Source organism: Carettochelys insculpta, chromosome 7 (genome assembly GCF_033958435.1).
Source record: "Carettochelys insculpta isolate YL-2023 chromosome 7, ASM3395843v1, whole genome shotgun sequence".
Taxonomy (NCBI): domain Eukaryota; kingdom Metazoa; phylum Chordata; order Testudines; family Carettochelyidae; genus Carettochelys; species Carettochelys insculpta.
In genome coordinates this window covers 46,521,527-46,539,671 of record NC_134143.1, presented here as the reverse complement: position 1 = coordinate 46,539,671, position 18,145 = coordinate 46,521,527, and the positions used below count along the sequence as shown (strand labels likewise).

The 18,145-nt window shown below is 42.6% G+C and overlaps 1 protein-coding gene and 1 long non-coding RNA gene across 2 annotated transcripts in view; one reads left to right on the top strand and one right to left on the bottom strand.

The window, feature by feature from the left end:
- Nucleotides 1-15,788, bottom strand: part of STK32C (serine/threonine kinase 32C) — a 247,818-nt gene extending 232,030 nt beyond the window's left edge. The window contains exon 1 of the mRNA XM_075000440.1: nt 15,288-15,788. Coding sequence (XP_074856541.1) covers nt 15,288-15,372 — 85 coding nt within the window. The 5' untranslated portion in view covers nt 15,373-15,788. The remainder of the gene's footprint in view (nt 1-15,287) is intronic.
- LOC142016171 (uncharacterized) lies at nt 15,672-17,524 on the top strand. The gene is made up of 2 exons (XR_012646309.1): nt 15,672-15,960; nt 17,160-17,524. It is a non-coding gene; the product is annotated as an uncharacterized LOC142016171 (long non-coding RNA).
- The last annotated feature ends 621 nt before the right edge of the window (nt 17,525-18,145 follow it).

Genomic DNA, 18,145 nt, shown 5'->3' with positions numbered 1-18,145 from the left:
GCACATCCAAAATGTAAAAAATATATTTGAAAAGAGAATACATATTAGCATGCATTTAAAAAGCATACATTTTCCAGTCCCTGGTGTGTAGTGCATGATCCATTTAAAAGACAAAGTACTTTCCAAATACTGGTAAAAAAATATTTTATTGAAAATGTACGTACCTAAACTGAAGTTAGACAAGCAGAATAACCAAAGCATGGCCCTAGAAAAAAGAACAGTGTCTATTCTTATGCTCTAGGCCTAATCGTGTTTACAAAGTGATAACATTAGCTAACTCTACTTTCATGTTCAAAGATTTGACTGTTACATCAATGCAAATCCAGAATGGTGTTTCCCCATATATATGTTGGTTTGACTTAGAGGAGATTATAGCCCATAATATGCATTTCACATCTAACAAAATGATTGATTTTTTCCTGAAAGAGGAAAGGAGGGATCCCACTAATCAGAATGTAAAGCATATTACTCTATGACAGAATGATTTTCAATTACCAAACCATCTGCATGTAAAATATTTCTGCATTACACAGATCACTCAGAAGAACTCCCTATTGTTTAACCGACACGAGATAATGCTGAAAAGAAGTAGAACTGTTCATTTTTAAAATATTATTTTCTCAGAGAGCTGTATCAATTTTATAAGCCCACTGAGCGACTCCCAGGGATTCAGGCCTCCATTCACAAAGAAACTTGGCACTTAAGCTGTGTTCAGGTGCCTAAAATTCCAGCTGTAGGCTATCCAGGGAGCCACAAAACTGCTGCTTAACCCTGTAGGTGCCACAAATCCCTTGGCACCCAAGTCTTCAGAGTAAAAGGTCTTTTGGAGCCTAAGTTTCTGCCGCTCCTGGCCCACTCTGGGCATCTCTGACACAAGCTTCAGAGCTATCCACAAGTCAGGAAAAGACTGACATTTGCCATCTTATCTCACATTTAGGGCCTCATCCAGTAGATGTGCTCAGTAGCCACCTAATGGATTGGCTTCCATTCAAAATCTAGGAAAGGGGCAGGAAGCAGTGCCACTACCTAACTTATGAAACTCTGAGCACAGTGGTGAGACCACTCAGCTAAGAAAAGTGAGATGTAGGTTTAATTTCCTCCCTCCCCATCTGTCTAAGGGCAAGGAGAAAGGATTGAACAGAGGATCTCCCACTTCCAAGTGCTCAAGCTAATCTATGGACTATTCCAATGTGTGGTTCCCTTGGTTTTGCCTGTTGAAGCTGTTCCACTATGGATAAATATTTAGTGACTGGGACAGCGTATGAGTAATTCCATAGCCTGCAGTTTAGACAGCCCACGTGGATAATAGGAGACCCAGGATGTAGCCCCACTGTTTCAATCAGATGCTCACGCATTCTCACAAGTTATGCTTTAGATGGGAGAAACCACGCCACAAGCAGCTGTCTGCTCACCGGGCTCCCCAGCTGGGGAGACCAGGGGCTGGAGGAGGGTGGGTGTCTAGCCACTCAAATAAAGCTCATGCTGTGGAAATGCTTCTGGCTGGGCGAGGGTGAATATTTTTGTGCCAGTTAATACTAAAAGTGTGCCCATTAAGGGAATGTTGAAACTGCAATTTTTTCTTGTTGATAAATATACATAAATACATTGTCACAACAAGGAAGTGTAATATCCTAAAATGTTGTTTCCTTTGCACTGAAACCAAACAATTGCAAGAAAGGTAATTCACGTTTTCTTCACTTCTGACTTGGATCATTCTAGTCCTTATTTGATAGGCAGGCAAAAAGGGTACATGAAGGTGGACATCAGGAGGCTGAGAGAAGGAGGGACGCAGTAAACCTCTCACTACTGTCAGGGGGAAACTCCTCGTAAAAGTTGGTGGGAGTTCAGTTTGCACTATTAATGTCACATGTTCCTCCACTGAGGCAAACAGAGGAAATACATTGGTGTAAATGAGCCTTCTTGGCTTATTCAATGGGAGGAACACACACAGCAAATTAATTAATCTGGGTAATTGATATATTGAAAGTCTTAACTGGTTTGAATATGTAAGTAGAATTCAGATGGGGGGGTTACTGCTGATACCTAAATTGTGCTCTAAAAAAACACTAACAGCTAGGTTCACTGAGTAGTTTGGCAAGGTATAAGTCAATAAAGAATTTAAGCTAGTGTTTCTAAAATGAAAAGCCGATAAAATAGCCTTGCTTCTTGCACATCTGAGCTGGTTCTGTTTCTGCAGTTGCTCACTTAGTCATCATATTAAACTGCATCCGAATTTCCTGCCTGTGTTTAAAAAGAAAATAATTACATGCACATATCTGAGAGATGTAGTTATGCCGACATAGCCTAGGGTGACCATATCTCCCCCAGCCAAATATGGCACATGGGGAATGACCCTCATCCCAGCCAAAATGGGACAGGTGGCCACCCTATCTGGGGCGCTGGGAACGGGGCTGCTGCCCTGCCAGCAAAGCTCCTGGCTTCCACGAGCTGTGGGTGGCAGCCCGTGCTGCTGCACAGGTCCAGCTCCTGGCTGTCCCAGCCGGAGGAAGCCAGAAGGCTCCAGCTCCAACCCCACTGTGGCCACGGTTCACTCTCCCCCACTCAAACCCCCCATGGCTCCAGCTTCAGCACCCACCCAGCCCCAGCTCTGGGTCCAGCAGCCCCATTCCAACTCCTCCTCACCTGGCCCCAGCTCCCGCTCCAACCTCCACAGCACAGGTCAACCCCCAACGGCTCTGGCTCCAAGCCCAGCTCCTGCTCCAAGCCCCGCAGCCCAGGCCCCAGATCCAACCCCACTGAAGCCCCAGCTCACCCGCCCCCCGTGGCTCCCACTACAACCCCCACAGTCTCGCCTCAGCTCCAGCTCCCACTGGGGGAAGCCGGGCAGCAGCTGAGCTGCCGCACAGTCTGGTTCATAGCTCCCAGCTCCCCCAGGTGGGAGAAGCCATTGAATCACAGTGAAATATGAAGCAATTAGCCCCTTTTGCAAAATAAATCGGTATGCCAGAATGGTGCCCAAAATATGGGGCTGTCCTGCCAAAAACAGGACAGATGGTCACCTTAATATAGCCCCAAGTTGAGCTAGTGCTAGGCCAGTGAAAGAAGCCTTCCATTGACCTTACTACCAACTCTCAGGGAGGTGGATTATCTATGCTATCGGGTGATCCCCTCTTGTCCACATAGGTAGTCTCTATACTGAAGTGTTACAGAGGCACAGTTGCAACAGTTTTAAGTGCGGCTATACCCTTAGATTGTTTCAACCTCGACTCTGAAAGCAAGTCAGTTATGAACAGCTCAGCTCTGTTTCCATGGGTCAGATTAGGATATCAGAGTAATGCTCAGACAATTTACTCCTGTTTATCTTCATATTACACTCATACTGGAATGTTTTAAACAGTTCTTTGGATTTTTCCCTGTGCCCCATCACCTTGTGAATCAGACTTATCTCCTGGATAGATTTTCATAGCTGAGGCAGCTTACCTATCCTTGAAATGACAATTTAACTAAGTAAACTAAAACCAAACCATTGTGCTAGGGTATCCTTACCTGAATTCAGCGAATCTCAACCAGATCTTTTAACACTGATTTTTTTATGAATATATCAATTAAATACATATGTAAAATGAACATCACAAAAACCCCACTGCCTACTCTAATCTTGGCTGTTCTCATGTATTAAGCACATTTCACAATAACTGAAGTTCTGAGGTTTAAATGTTGTAAATGTATGTATGTTATACATCATGTTTACAAATAAAATCAATATATTAATACACTAAACTTCATGATTGTGACAGATGTAACTCGTCCAGTCTCGCTACACAGGCCCATAGTCCTCCATGAAGTATAGCTCAAAACTGTCTTGAAATCAAACCATCGTTTTAAAAAACACCTCTAAAGTGTTTCTAATCTATTGCTATCCCTTTTGTTTTTCATTAGCAAGTAAAAGCACAGTATGATATTGCATATTAAGCATCTACCTGATAACTACCTTCCACTTGTTTCTGAGCATGAAAAACTGGCAAACAGAAACCTGAGCCTACACTTTGCTGGTTAAAACACCTAATATTCTAACACACACACACACACACCCTTTGCATAATCTAACATCTGTGTGCATGTGCGAGTGTAGCACTTCACCCACGTCACCATCTGGACTCAGTGCAAATGCTAACATTAAGGATTTGCATATACATAGGTGCAGTGCAAACTGTGGGTGGAAATTTGGGCACCTGCTATTTTGAGCATACTGAAAGAGAACCTGAAGGTTGAAAATCTGGCCCTCTGAATGATATCTTCATTAAGAAAAAATTCTTACAGTCCCAAAATATCCTTCAGACAAATGAATGTGGGTAGCAGTTGTTAGAGAGAGCTGTAAGGAAGCAGTGCTTTCACACAAGGTAAAAAGGCAAGGTATGTCCCCAAAAAAAGGCTACTATCTACATACCTGATCATTATCTAAGGTGCTAAGTTTCTTTGTCTTTTGGACTCAAAGAGGTAATACAAGTTAGTCTGCACCTTCACAAAACTAAGAGAGCAGTCCTGTAGCACCTTAAAGACTAACAATATCATTTGTTAGGTTACAAGCTTTGGTGGGAAAGACCCACTTTGCCTTTTGATGTGAGCAATTAGAATGCACTTAGATTGCCAAGCTTTTCTCCACCACTGTGAGGGCCGAAATCTAGCTTTAAAAAGCCATGATCAGTTGATTCCAATACCTGGGGCTTTAAGAAAACAAGAAATATCACAAGGCCAATGATAAAACTGACAGTAGGCATTACAGCCTGATGTAGCTGCTCTTGGGATACAATTACTGAAAGAGTCCAGAAACAAAGCCCGATTTCACTTTGGATCTGAAAGCTCAACAAGAATTTAAAGCTACACTTCCAGTAGCTTCTGGTCCTCAATACCCGGCTGGAGCAGACAAGATCAGACCCCTAGAAGGAGTTACAGAGCATATACAGGAGTGTAAGGAAGAAGACTGGAAATAAAGGTAAAACACTTGCAAACATGATTAAATCTATATATACCTGCTAGTAACTTCTCAAACCACCTCATTTTTCCTCCCAAGATTACTACAATGTTACAATAAGAATATGATGATGCACATATAACCCTGTAGCTCATCACTACCTTGTTCGAAGCTAAAATGGAGATTATTTTAAGCACGTTACCCCATGTTTTGCAATTTCATGTCTGTTTCCATGGGGATCAGAGCAGCACTGTAGCTGCTTGTATCAGGGCTGCTAAAACTCTTGTAAATTTCAGCTGTGACTGCCAGTGAGAAAAGTAAATGCCATTTTTTCAAATACTAGTTTACAGACTTTAAGCACTGTTAGGATCCTATAGACTCCAAAGTGCTTTAACTCTGAACAGACAAGCAGTCTGGAAAACACCATCAAAATGCTTAATGCTTCTTCTCCTTACATGGAAATCGTTATTGTAGAGTAATGATATTTCTCAACCAGAGCTCAATCATTCACACAGCTAGACTTCTCACAAATTAGATTGTTTAGATTTTATACCTCTATATAGATTTGATGGATACAGGACAGAGGATATTTTGATGAGGTATAAAGTCTTCACTGACAGAAGTGTCAAATCACTGCCTATCTCAGGAAAGAGAATGACCATATTGAAATGTTACATTAAGAAGTATAAGTGAGTAAGACTGAGCTTTTTAGATGTGACAAGCACCCAACTTCCACTGCAATTCAGTAAGATTTGGGATTCTAACACCCCCAGTCTTCTTTGAAAATCCAAATCACTTTTCCCTATTGTAAAATGTTTTAGTTATTTCTGTTGTAAGGAGAAAAGGCTCTTTTGCAGTTGTCCCCACCTCCACATATGTATTTAAAAATCTGTACAACTGTGGTAGATAGTAAAGATCTATAAAGCTCAGAAGGAGAGCAAGTTTCTAAGGAGATGGAACAGGCCTAGGAGTACCATTGCCTCCCACTTGTTCCCCCTCCAAAGGCAGGAAATAAGATGTGTGGGATATGCTCACCAGCCTGATATTTCCACCTCTAAAGGCTAACGCTGCATCTTATCCCATTGGACAATCCTTGGCCCTTTCTCTTTTCTTCTTGAATTATTCCAGTAAGGTGCATTTTGCCAGTACATCCTGACATAATTAGTTTAACTACACATTGTCCTTTTTTTAAAAAGCCCTCTATTCTCTATAACCTAATCTGACAACTATTCCTGTAGTACTGACAACAGTTAAAGATTTTCTGAATTGAGCTATGCCTGTGGAGTGCAAAACCAAGCTCCTCATTAGAAAGATTAATTTTGGTGTAAATAAGGTAAGCAGGAGACATACATTATCTTACCCCCATTCATTTATGAAGGTCCCATGGACCTCAGTGGATCTAGTATCAGACCCAAGAGCAAGGCAATTCCTAAGTGTAACAGAAGAAAATTGGACTGTAGCTTTAAAAGCCCTTAGTTAAAATCAAATTAAGATTTGTAAGTGCTGCAAGCAGCACTTCCTGTAATTAAGGTTGCCCAATACTAGCTCACAAAACCCATCTTTAGTTGCTTATAACTTTGCCCAAGTGGAAATATTCTAGCTGAAATTTCCTGTCTCAGTCACATGTATAGCTGTCTACATTTTATGCAACATTGGTTCTGTTTCTAAAAACGTTTTCTCCATATTAAAAATGTTTACAACTGTTTAATTAAAAAGTGCAGCTCTTCCATGTTTAATAGCAGGAACTTCAAACTTGGAGGGGAGGAGGCGTTGCAAGGAGATCAAGGTGTATGTTTGTTGTTCTATGGAAAAACTAACCACATTTGGTCAAGATATAAGTGTCTGAAAGCTTCTGATAGGCACAGATAGGAGACAGAAGCACAGAGAGTTTAAGATACAGTGTGGAGGTCCTGTGGAAAAATATGATCATGTAATTTCAAGACTGTATCATAACACATGAACACAGCAGACAGAACAAAGGTTGTGCAAGACAACCTTAATACTGGCATTTCCTAACTCTCGGGCACTTCATTTTGCAACCTGAAATGTTTTTACCACTTGTGTTACCATGTTTTTTTTCCTTTTGGGTCATGGTAGGGAATATGAGGTCCCATATATTGCCTTGCAATTTTCTACTTCAAAAACAACTGGATTCACTGCAAAGATGGAAGACTCATTGTGATAGTCTAGTATCAGAGAGGTAGCCATGTTAGTCTGTAGCTTCGAGAACAACAAGAAGTCTTGTGGGACCTTATAGACGAACAGATATTTTGGAGCATAAGCTTTCGAGGGCAAAGACCTGCTTCATCAGTGCATGAGTGGCGGGGCTGGTGTCAGAGGGTTATTTAAAAAGTAGGGTCCCAGTAAGAGGGAGGGCCAGAGCTGACAAGGTCTATTCAGCAAGGTGGAAATGGCCCAGTATCAACAGTACTTATCAAAAGAGGAAAAAACAAGTCAGATCAGAAAGGGGGATGTGAGCCTTTGTCAGAGTCTAATGGGGACATAAGTCTATACACCTATGTGCCTCCATTATGGAGGATTAGTAAGGGTTGTAATCAAGGACAAAACTAAAAAAAAACTTGTAAAATTGAAAAACTGTTACAAAGTATGCCTTATGAGATAGCCTTTGAAAATATGATTTGCTGAAAATAGCTGTCTTGGCAAAATACATGGGGCAACAGCAGAGGTAAGAGATTCTACTCTATGATATCAAGTTTCAGCACCTGTGCCTCCAGATCTGGTGTGCTGGAGATGCTGCCACAACCCATACCTTGAAATGATTTCCACTGCAGGGTTTACAGTTGGTTCGATGGCTGTCCTTCCTGTATGGGGGCCAATCACTAACCTGTTCCGAAGGACAAAAAGCTAGACGATGGTTCAGGTATCTGAAATCAAATGGGCAACCACCTGATTAAGCGACCCTTTCTTCCCCAGGAGACAGAGAGTAGGTAAAAAAAAGTGTAAACTACATTTTGACCAAAAAACCAAAAACCAGCTTGTTTCCTCTCCGTGCAAACTTTCTACATTCTGAACCACAGATGATGATGTAGATGATTCTTGGGCAAGAGAATACAGGAACAGAGGAAATACCCGCAAGCCATCTCTCTCCTCCACTCCCTGGCATCAACAATGAATAAACAAAAGAAAGCACTGAACTGGGGAAAGAGTTTGCTGTAAGTGTTGGAAATTGTGGTGAGAAAGACCTTTGCTTCGAATTCACAGATTTTATGTGAGCTTGTATCGGCCAGGAGGGTTCTGGGCAGTGCAAGATGCTCATTTCTGGGAGAATTCTAGAACTAGTAGTTTGCTAGTATTGCCCTGCAAGGTAATTCAGGAATGACTGGTTACAGCCTTCATACGTAGAAATGGGAGCAATTTATATGCTGGAGGCAGCGTGCGAACAGACCAGAGGTGGCTAGTCTCACGGAGAAGCAACGTAAAAGAAATCCCAGGGCAGAGAAGTAAGGGGGCACAGCTGCTCATCCGTCCAAATTGCATCCTGGGCAATATCACACATCTCAATATCCAACATCTTATTTCTGAAAACAATGTAAAGGGAGATAAAGCATTTTGACTAAGTTAGTTAGAAATCCTATGCTGAGTTCACATCATATACGACTCTGCCAATTAATAACCTCTGATTAAATACATATGGTGCAGTTCAATTTGGGGAAGTCCTTGTTTTCTGTTAGAAAATTATCATTGTAAAGCATCTCCAGATGTAGCAGTTTTAGCTATGTGTTATGGCTTTCCATTTTTAGAAACCATTGTAGATGCCAAACCAGTTTTCCATACAAATAATAGCTCCTAAATCTAACCATGTCAGAGGTGTGGAGAAAATTGCTCTTTGGATGTGTTCTGTTGGCTTTTGTAAGTAATCACAAAGCAAGGGGAACACTTCTTTCTTTTCAAGACCAGCTTCATACATAGCTAGAGCACAAAACTGAAATGCTGTGAAGCATTTCAAAGGTTAAACCAGCAAACATTAAAAAAAATAAATGAGTGAGAATCCTGGAAAAAGATTTGCGGGTCGTAGTGCATAATTAGCCAAATATGAGCTCCCCCTGTGATGCTGTGGCAAAAAAAGGCTAATGCAATCTTTGGATGTATGAATTAGGGATGTAAAATCCCATTTAATTAGTTAACCAGTTAAATGCTAAGTTTAACTATTGAATCAATTAAACACATGGAGGAGGCACCATTGGGTGTCTGCTCTGGCCAAGCTGGTGAACCCCTGCCCGCAGCACTCCATGGGCAACCATGGACCATGGCTGTTCCCAAGTGGCTGGAGCAGTCCCCTTCTTGTGGCAGGTGGGGGCTACTACAGACCTCACCTATAACCATAACCAGCAGACCTAATCCGTTTAGGGTGAGGCTTATCAGTTAACCATTAAAATTCCTATTATGAATAGGGAAATCTCAAATAGGGATCTTATATGACCTTTGTATTTGGCACTAGTGTACTACTGAAATACAGCATCTAGTTCTGATATCAAAGAAAATTTTTGAAAAAAAATTGGAGAAACTTCAGAGAAATGCCACAAGGAGTGGAAAATATGGTTTATAGTGACAGACGCAGGGAAGCTAATCTATTTAGTGTATTAAAAAGACAGTTAAGGCATAATTTGATTTTTCTGTAAGAACCTATGTGGAAAATGGAAATGACAGTTGAGGGACTCTTCAATCTAGCAGACAAAGGAATCACAAGGCCTAGTGACTAGAATCTAAAGCTTGAGAGACTTAGATTCTTTGGACAATTTTTTTAACGGGAAGTATGATTAACCACTGAAACAAATTACTTAGTGTTATGCTGGATTCTAAATCAATGGACACTTTTTTAAAAAAATTAAGAATAGATCTTTTCTAAATGAGATACTCAGCTGTTGGACCTGAAGCAATAATTAATTCAGGAAGTGCTATGTCCTATGTTGTAGAGGAGGTCAGACTAGATGTTCAGAGTGGCCCCTTTTTGCCCAAAATCTATTATTTAGATTTCTGTGGGAGAAAAAATTTGAACTTTGTGTTAACTGGCAGAAAGTATGATATTTTGTATTTATATTAAGTTTTCCCTCTTTAACTTTAGATAACTAAGTCTTTAATTCATTATGCTTCTCAAATATATAATTGACATTAGAAACATGTCTGTTTTTTCCCATTTAAATAAAACCCTGACAATTGTGATATGTGAAAGAATTACTGACATTATCTCACACATCAAATTGAAATATTAATTGGCTCTTTATTTCAGGAAGTAATTGTAATGTCTAAAGAGATCTCCATAGCAACCATGCTGTGCCAGTAAATATGAGTGTACCAGAACAACATTGTAATTGCTTGGAATACACTAACAAGCAAAAATGGAAAAAGACAATACTAAAAAAAAAATGTTTATAAATCTATCCTGCTATAAAAAAACTGCATGTGAGTACTATTTTTATTTATAATCATTCTCTGTCAATGTTTCCTTACTTGGAAAGGGTACTTTTCTCTTTAAAGGTATAGCATCTTCTCAGAAAAAAAAACCTTCCAAGCCATATTACGAAGTGGACTTTCTATACCAATCTTGTTACTTATTGCTTGTTACCTCTTAATATTCAAAATGGGTCACAAGGTATTTCTGCAGCTATCTTGAGCAAAACATTCTAGTAGAGTCCATGGGAGCTCCATGGACATAACTATGTTAACATCCCTAAACTCTGTTTTAACTCAAGGCCTCCCATGGGGGCCCCTCCACAGCTGAGGCTGCTCTGCCCTGGCACTGCTGGTTTCTGACAAACTTCATTGACAAGGGACACTTAACTGTAAGCAGTAAGCCTCATGCTTACCGGTATGCTTTCCCAGTTAACTGTTTAACATCCCTAATAGCAGCCGCATAAGCAGATACATATATAGATATTCAGTTTTACTGGATTTTGCAATATTAATCCCAACAGCACTCTTTAAAGTCCAATCATATCACAGAATTGCTTGGTTATTAGTTGTAATGTGATACCTTTAACATTCGAATAGTTACATTCTGTACGCTTTCATAATACAAGAGAGATGCCAGTGTTAATAATTCTTCAATGTCAATTACATTCGCTAGTAAAGGCTTGCTAGCCAATACCCACTAGCTACCAATTTAATATACATTTTCTTATACTGAGTAAATCTTAAAGAGCAGTGATTTTCAAACTTCAGGCTCCTCCTCCCCCACAGGTCTGCATACTGTTGTAAATTTCCAAAGGGATCTGCATTTCTATTTGAATTTATAGTGCCTGCAAATTAAAAAAAATTGTGAAACCATTATTTTCAAGTGAAAGTAGGGCCTCAAGTTTTGACCTCACAAAGGTAACATCAATAGGATCTGCACTCACATGTAAAGGCTAAATTGTGCTCTAAGGGTTTGGAACATATACATTCAATATGTTAACCTAATATAGCCAGTAGGAAATTCCAGCGCTGTTGAAGTCAAGAGGAGTTTTGCCCTGACAATTTCAGCATTTCACCCTGACAACTTTAGCAATTATTAACAAGTTTAAAACATTGCCACATGCAAGGAAAACAACCCTTGCTCATTTGTTTGAAAACAGTTACTCAAGGCACCAAAAAAGAAAAAATTAGGATCACATTTTGGCTCTGACTAATTCATCAGGATAATTAAATGTGTGTGTAACTTTCAGCACAAGTGCTGGTGTGCTCAAAGTTAGTCATGCACATAAGCACCTTCCTGAAAAAGGACCTCTGTTCTGACTTAAAACTATTAACATTTTATTGGAGCTCCAGGAGGTGTAAATCAGTGAAGAATTTGGCTACTAAAAATTCTCTTTGAGATCAACAATACTAAGATCTGGAACAATATGAACCAATCAGTTCATGTGTGAATAGTGACAGCCTGACTTGATCCTCATTTGTTATGTGAAGTTGTAGCAGAGTCAGTCCCAGGACACAGGACCTTGATCTTCATTCATCAGAGGTGACTCTCCCTGAATTCAGATGGTTAATAGATGGTAATTTTTGCTTCAGAATTGGCTCAAAAGTGATCAGTAAGTGCTCACAGCCCCAATTTCACTTTATTTTCAAATGGCAGATTTGTCATGGCTCTAAGGCATAGCTTTACAGATATTAGTTATGAAGATAAGCATGCAGTACAGTACTTCATGATGTCTTAACATTCAGACTGATTGTCCCTCAACGTAAAGAAGTAATGTGTGTTCCTCGTAATAGAAGTGAATATAATTTTGATATTGCACTCTGACTTATACTATTCCCCATTGTCCAATCCTCTGAACTTTGCTCTTATTCAGGGTAGTGGCAGAATGTCATGTGAAACTTCATATTTATAGTTATAGTATAGAAGCCTCATCACTAACTTCTGTTTTCCTCCTCTGTTCTTTTCAGTGACGCATTATAGCTCTACACAAACTCTTCAGGGCTGTGTCTACACTACCTCCCTACTTCAAAGGGAGGATGGTAAGTAGAGGGTTGGGAGTTTATTAATGAAGTGCTGCCGTGCATATGCAGCACTTCATTAAGCAAATCCCCCCCACATCCCCCGTGGCAACTCCAAAGTGTTAAACTTTGAAGTGCCGGCTCATATGTAGCCTTTAGAGGAGTAAAGGGACTTCAAAGTTGCCCAGGCAATTTGAAGTACCAGCGGGTGAGCCACGGATAGACATGAGCCAGCACTTCAAAGTTTAACACTTCGGAGTTGGGAATTTGCTTAATGAAGTGCTGCATATGCACCGCAGCACTTCATTAATAAACTCCTCACACCCTACTTACCACCCTCCCTTTGAAGTAGGGAGGTAGTGTAGACACAGCCTAGGTCAGTCACTCCAGCTGGAATCAAGGGAGTTTCCACATTTGAATGACCAGGCAGGATGAGGTTCTGTATGTGTTCACTCTTACTTAATGAAAATATATATGATGAAAAAAAATCACACTACCTAGATACTTAACAGTGTAGGTGTTTGTCAGATGTCAGCTCTGAATGCTTAATCCATCCTTTTATCTAGGAAGGCTGAGATAAGACAAATTACACAGAACTCGTAGAGCCTGTTAACTGGAAGTCTAACTTGTTTCCCATTTTGGTCCTACATTGAAAGTGACAAGGTGGTGCTGCCCCCTTTATTCTACCCGCCTGGACCTTCCTGATTGGGAATCTCCCACTGGGCGCGCTAATCTTAATTTGAAACCTGATCATGGATGAAAGAAGACCACATTAGTGCATGCTTCAATACTGCTCAATGAGGCTGTGTCTACACGTGCCCCAAACTTCGAAATGGCCATGCAAGTGGCCATTTCGAAGTTTACTAATGAAGCGCTGAAATGCATATTCAGCGCTTCATTAGCATGCGGGCGGCAGCCGCGCTTCGAAATTGACGCTCCTTGCCGCCGCGCGGCGCGTCCAGACGGGGCTCCTTTTCGAAAGGATGCTGCCTACTTCGAAGTCCCCTTATTCCCATGAGCTCATGAGAATAAGGGGACTTCGAAGTAGGCAGCATCCTTTCGAAAAGGAGCCCCGTCTGGACGTGCCGCGCGGCGGCAAGGAGCGTCAATTTCGAAGCGCGGCTGCCGCCCGCATGCTAATGAAGCGCTGAATATGCATTTCAGCGCTTCATTAGTAAACTTCGAAATGGCCACTTGCATGGCCATTTCGAAGTTTGGGGCACGTGTAGACACAGCCTGAGTGTTTTAGCTGGAGACTGGCCCCAAAGATGGGGAGGGGAGTACAGAGATAGAAAAACTAATTAGATGTGTATCAGAGAGGTAGCTGAGTTAGTCTGTATCTTCAAAAACAACAAGAAGTCCTGTGGCACCTTGTAGACCAGGCATGTCCAACCCGTGGCCCGCGGGCCGCATGCGGCCCTGGACAGCTAGTAATGCGGCCCCACAAGATCATAAACTTTTAACATTATTATAGCAATGAAGGGTCCTGTGGCACCTTATAGACTAACAGAAAAGTTTTGAGCATGAGCTTTCGTGAGCACAGACTCACTTCATCAGATGCTGCATCTGATGAAGTGAGTCTGTGCTCACGAAAGCTCATGCTCAAAACTTTTCTGTTAGTCTATAAGATGCCACAGGACCCTTCACTGCTGTTACAGATCCAGACTAACACGGCTACCCCTCCGATACTTAACATTATTATGTGATTTATATACATTAACCATATTATATATTTTATATGCGGCCCAAGACAATTCCTCCTCACTCAATGCGGCCCAGGCAAGCCAAAAGGTTGGACACCCATGTTGTAGACTAACAGATATTTTGGAGCATAAGCTTTCCTGGACAAAGACCCACTTGGTCAGATGCATGAGATGTCAGATGTGGTCAAAGCACACCCCTTTCTGCCACCTATTGTGCAGATGTGCATACTGGATGCACTGTTTTTACACGGGAATGATTTGTGTTGATGGCTTTAAGAAAGCTATTCTCTCATACGGCCAATAACACCAAGAAAGTATTTCCTATTATTCTGACACCAAATCTGCCTCAAAACCCCGTCTTAGAACTGTATGTGTTGCCTTTCAGGTTGATGAAGCAATGCAGGGTCTTCAACGTTTCTTTCGAGTCTGTCATATCATGCAGGTTTCCCTCCAACTGTGGATTTTACATTTCAAACCTAAAATCATCTCCCCCACACGCAACCAGGCTCGGCTCGCAAGAGGAAGCAGCACTGTAAGACTCTCACAACCTATGGGCTCAGACAGGAGTACAGGGGAGAAGCTGGTATAAAGAGGGCTGGGAAACTAGGATCCACCCAGCTTAATATTCTCCTCGCGGATGTCATGACTCTGCTGCGCGCTATTGTACAATGCCCGATAGGGTTGCACACTCTGCATGACCATCTAGTCACCGTCAAGGCAGACCCGCTCCCTCCAGCACCACCCGGGCTATCGGAAATTCAACAGATGACCCGCCACGTGCGCGCCCGCTGGGGACTCTGCAGTCGGGGCGGAAGCCTCCCGCCTGCATCTTTTGCTCGTCCCGCAGCTCCCAGCGGGGCGGCTGGAGGCAGCGTGGCCCTTCGCGCTGATGTTAGTTTATTCGCCTCCCTCAGTGCCTGGCGCGGTGACCGCCAGCCCACAAGCCGAAGTTTGCTTTCCCCCGCCCAGAATTTTACACTCCTTTTGTTCCCCCCGCCCCCACCCTCCTCGCAACTCCTTCTCCAAGTTCCCGGCGCCGGGCTCTCCCCAGCCTGCAACTGAGTAAAGACTTTCCCGCCACGAGGGAGCCGCCCTAGGGCTCCTCAGACGCAAACAGAGCCGATGTGCTGGCTGAACGGCCCCGGGAGCCCCACCGCTGCGCGCCGGGAAGCTGTGGGCGCGCCCCGGCCACTGAAGCGCAGGGCGGCTGCGGGACTCACCATCCTCCTTCTCATCGAACACGGGTCTCTTGGAGGAAGAAGTGGTCGCGCCCATCCTCTTCTTCCACTTGCCCCAGTGAAACATTGGCAGCGGAGGCGAGCTGGCATCGCCTAGCGCCCGGGGATCGCGGCAAGCCTGGCGAGGCGGCGGCGGCGGCGGCAGCAGGCAAAGCCCCTTCCCGCTGGCTCTGCGCGCGCGCGCCTGCCTCTGCTGCTCCGGGCGCCTGGCCTCACGCCTCGCGCCCCCCGGCTGCTGCCTGTCCGGCACGCATGGCCCTGGCCGCAGACCCCGCCGCTGGCTGCTCACAGCCAGGCGCCTGCTCCCGGCTGGCTTCTGCCCCACGGGCAGCGGCGGAGCGGAAAGCCTGCGGCTGCGAGAGTCAAGCGAACCCCTCTCCTCCTCCCGCTCAGCAAAGGGCGCCGCAGCTCCAGCTCCAGCTCCAGCTCCAGCCCCAGCCCGCGGGCAGCCAGCCGGAGCGTGCGGGGCCGGTGCCCGGAGTGAATGTGCAGGCTCCGGGCCCTAATTCCAGCTAGGTGGCGCCAGAGCTGTGCGAACGAGGAATTACCTTTAACCTTTTGAGCTCATCGAGAGGCTGACTTCTGCGGGTGGCTTTGATGTCGGGAGAATTTCATGGGCGCTCGGCACGTCCACGCCCCCATTGCGCTTTGAATGGTAAAAAAGCCTTGTTTGGGGTTCATTTATTGTGATCGAGGCAGTATTGCTAGGGAGCTGATCAACAGGGGGGCGAGTAACTGCTAAGGAACAACATTTTCCTCCATCATGTTGTATGAACTAGAAAAAAACAAGCAATGCCAAGAGCACCGCCTGCATGAACATCTGCTGGTGGCAGAACAAAGTCACTGGGTGCTTTAGTCATTTGCTTACTAGCATTCACACCTGTCAATAACTCCTCTCTCTTTTTAAGGTGTGCTGTGAAAAATACACAGAAGTTGACTGTGGACTCTTCTTTCTTGCACTGCTTTAGTGTCAGACCCTGCATTCTGCTTAGACAGAATTCCCAGGGTTCAGTTTGCCAAAGCAAGAAAGGTAGCAAGAGGTATTTTCATAGGAAGAACAATGTTTAATCACTGCTTAACAGGCTAATTTTAGTGGTACATTACTATCATATATTTGTATATTCCAAACAATTTAATTATTGATGTATTGCTTGCATTGCAACAACTCCCCCCCGTATACTATAGAGATACAATTTTCAAAGGTTGCCTTGTTTTTTAATTTGAATTGCTAATTAATTCACAGTGGTTTTCTAGTCTCTTGTTTAATTGTGTATTTAGGTTGTGTTCCATGTAGCAAAAATTCATACAGGATATTATGGGGAAATTGTGCTCAACATTCCAGGGAAATTATGCTCAGCGTATGTGGTGGTCAAGCTTAAGCTTCACTGTTGGTTTTCAGAACATGTTAGATATCTAAAACACATAGGAACATTCATATTTCCTCTTTGTCTCTTTCTTTCTTTAATCAGTACTGACTTGTGATCTGATGTACATGTTCTGATAACTCTCAGAACAATAATATCCATTTGTTCTTTCCTGCATTTAGATGCACATTACTCATCCAATCCCTGATCCAGCCCAGCTTTTAAACACATGCTTAATTTTAAGTATGTGAGTAGCTCCTTGAAGTCAGTGGGACTACTCATGCTTGATTGGGGCCAAAGGGTCTAATTTATTCTCCTTATCTACTGACATCAGTGGGAGTTTTGCTTGCTGGGTGAGAAGTATAACTGCAGGTGCATAATGAGTTTCCTTTGCCATCCTGTACTTTAGATGTAGATTCTCACTTACTTTGCTTTAGGCCAGATCTTGCATTTTTAACATCAATATATATTTTACCTTTTATTTCAATAGGAGAAGGACTGAGCCGTTTTTGAACTTCTTACTTACAAAAAGCTCTCTCTGGACCTGATCAAACTTTTCTTATGCATCTGAAATGCTACTGATTTCATTGGGACTATTCTGGACTAAGACAGTAGGATGAAGCGGTTGGTCCTACTGCAGACTTTTCAGTTGGGCCAAGACAAACTTCATTATTAGCAGATACAGTGCTGTTTTGTTATTTTTAAACTGTCCATAAACATAAATACAAAAATGAAAGATAACTGGACTTTGTTATTAAGTTTTCAGCAAATCCATAGTTATTTATGAAACTACGGATAGACTATCTTGTATTAGTCACTACTGCTTTTTTCACCCTATTAAAACTAAGACAGAGATGTTAATTTGTCTTCAAATTCTGTGATAAATTAAAGGCTTGATTTAAACCTTTGCATATCTCAGAAAGTCAATGTTTTGTTTTATGTGGGTTCCACAGCCTCTTGCAGATTTCTTTCATAGGGGCATATTTATTAAATTGGGGCTGAACGTAGTGTATGGTAAGTTTCAATAGAGAGGAAAAAAAAATCCAGGCAGAAGTTGTTGACAGAGGGCCCCCCAGAGTGTCTACACTGCTTTTTTCTCAACAGGAAACTGTTGACAAAGGTGGTGTTCCTCAACACAGAAAGGCACAGTGCTGCCGGCCTGTGTGCTGGGTTTTGTCAGCAGTCTGTCAACAGAGTGCACTTTGCATGTTGACACTCAGTAGGTTTTTTCAACAATAGGCCAGTTTTGTCAGAAAAAATGTCTCATGTAGATGTAGCCATTGAGAGCATTACTTGGAGGGCAGGGTTGTGGTTTTTTGCTCCATTGAGATATGTTGCATTTAGACAGCAATTGGGAGGGATAGAATAAAAAAATGTCAAATTGTGCTATAGTAACTTTTGTACCATGTTCTGTGGAGTTGATCCTGATTTACCCCACCATAAGAAAGAAGACAATTCAGTCCTCAATCTTTTGCC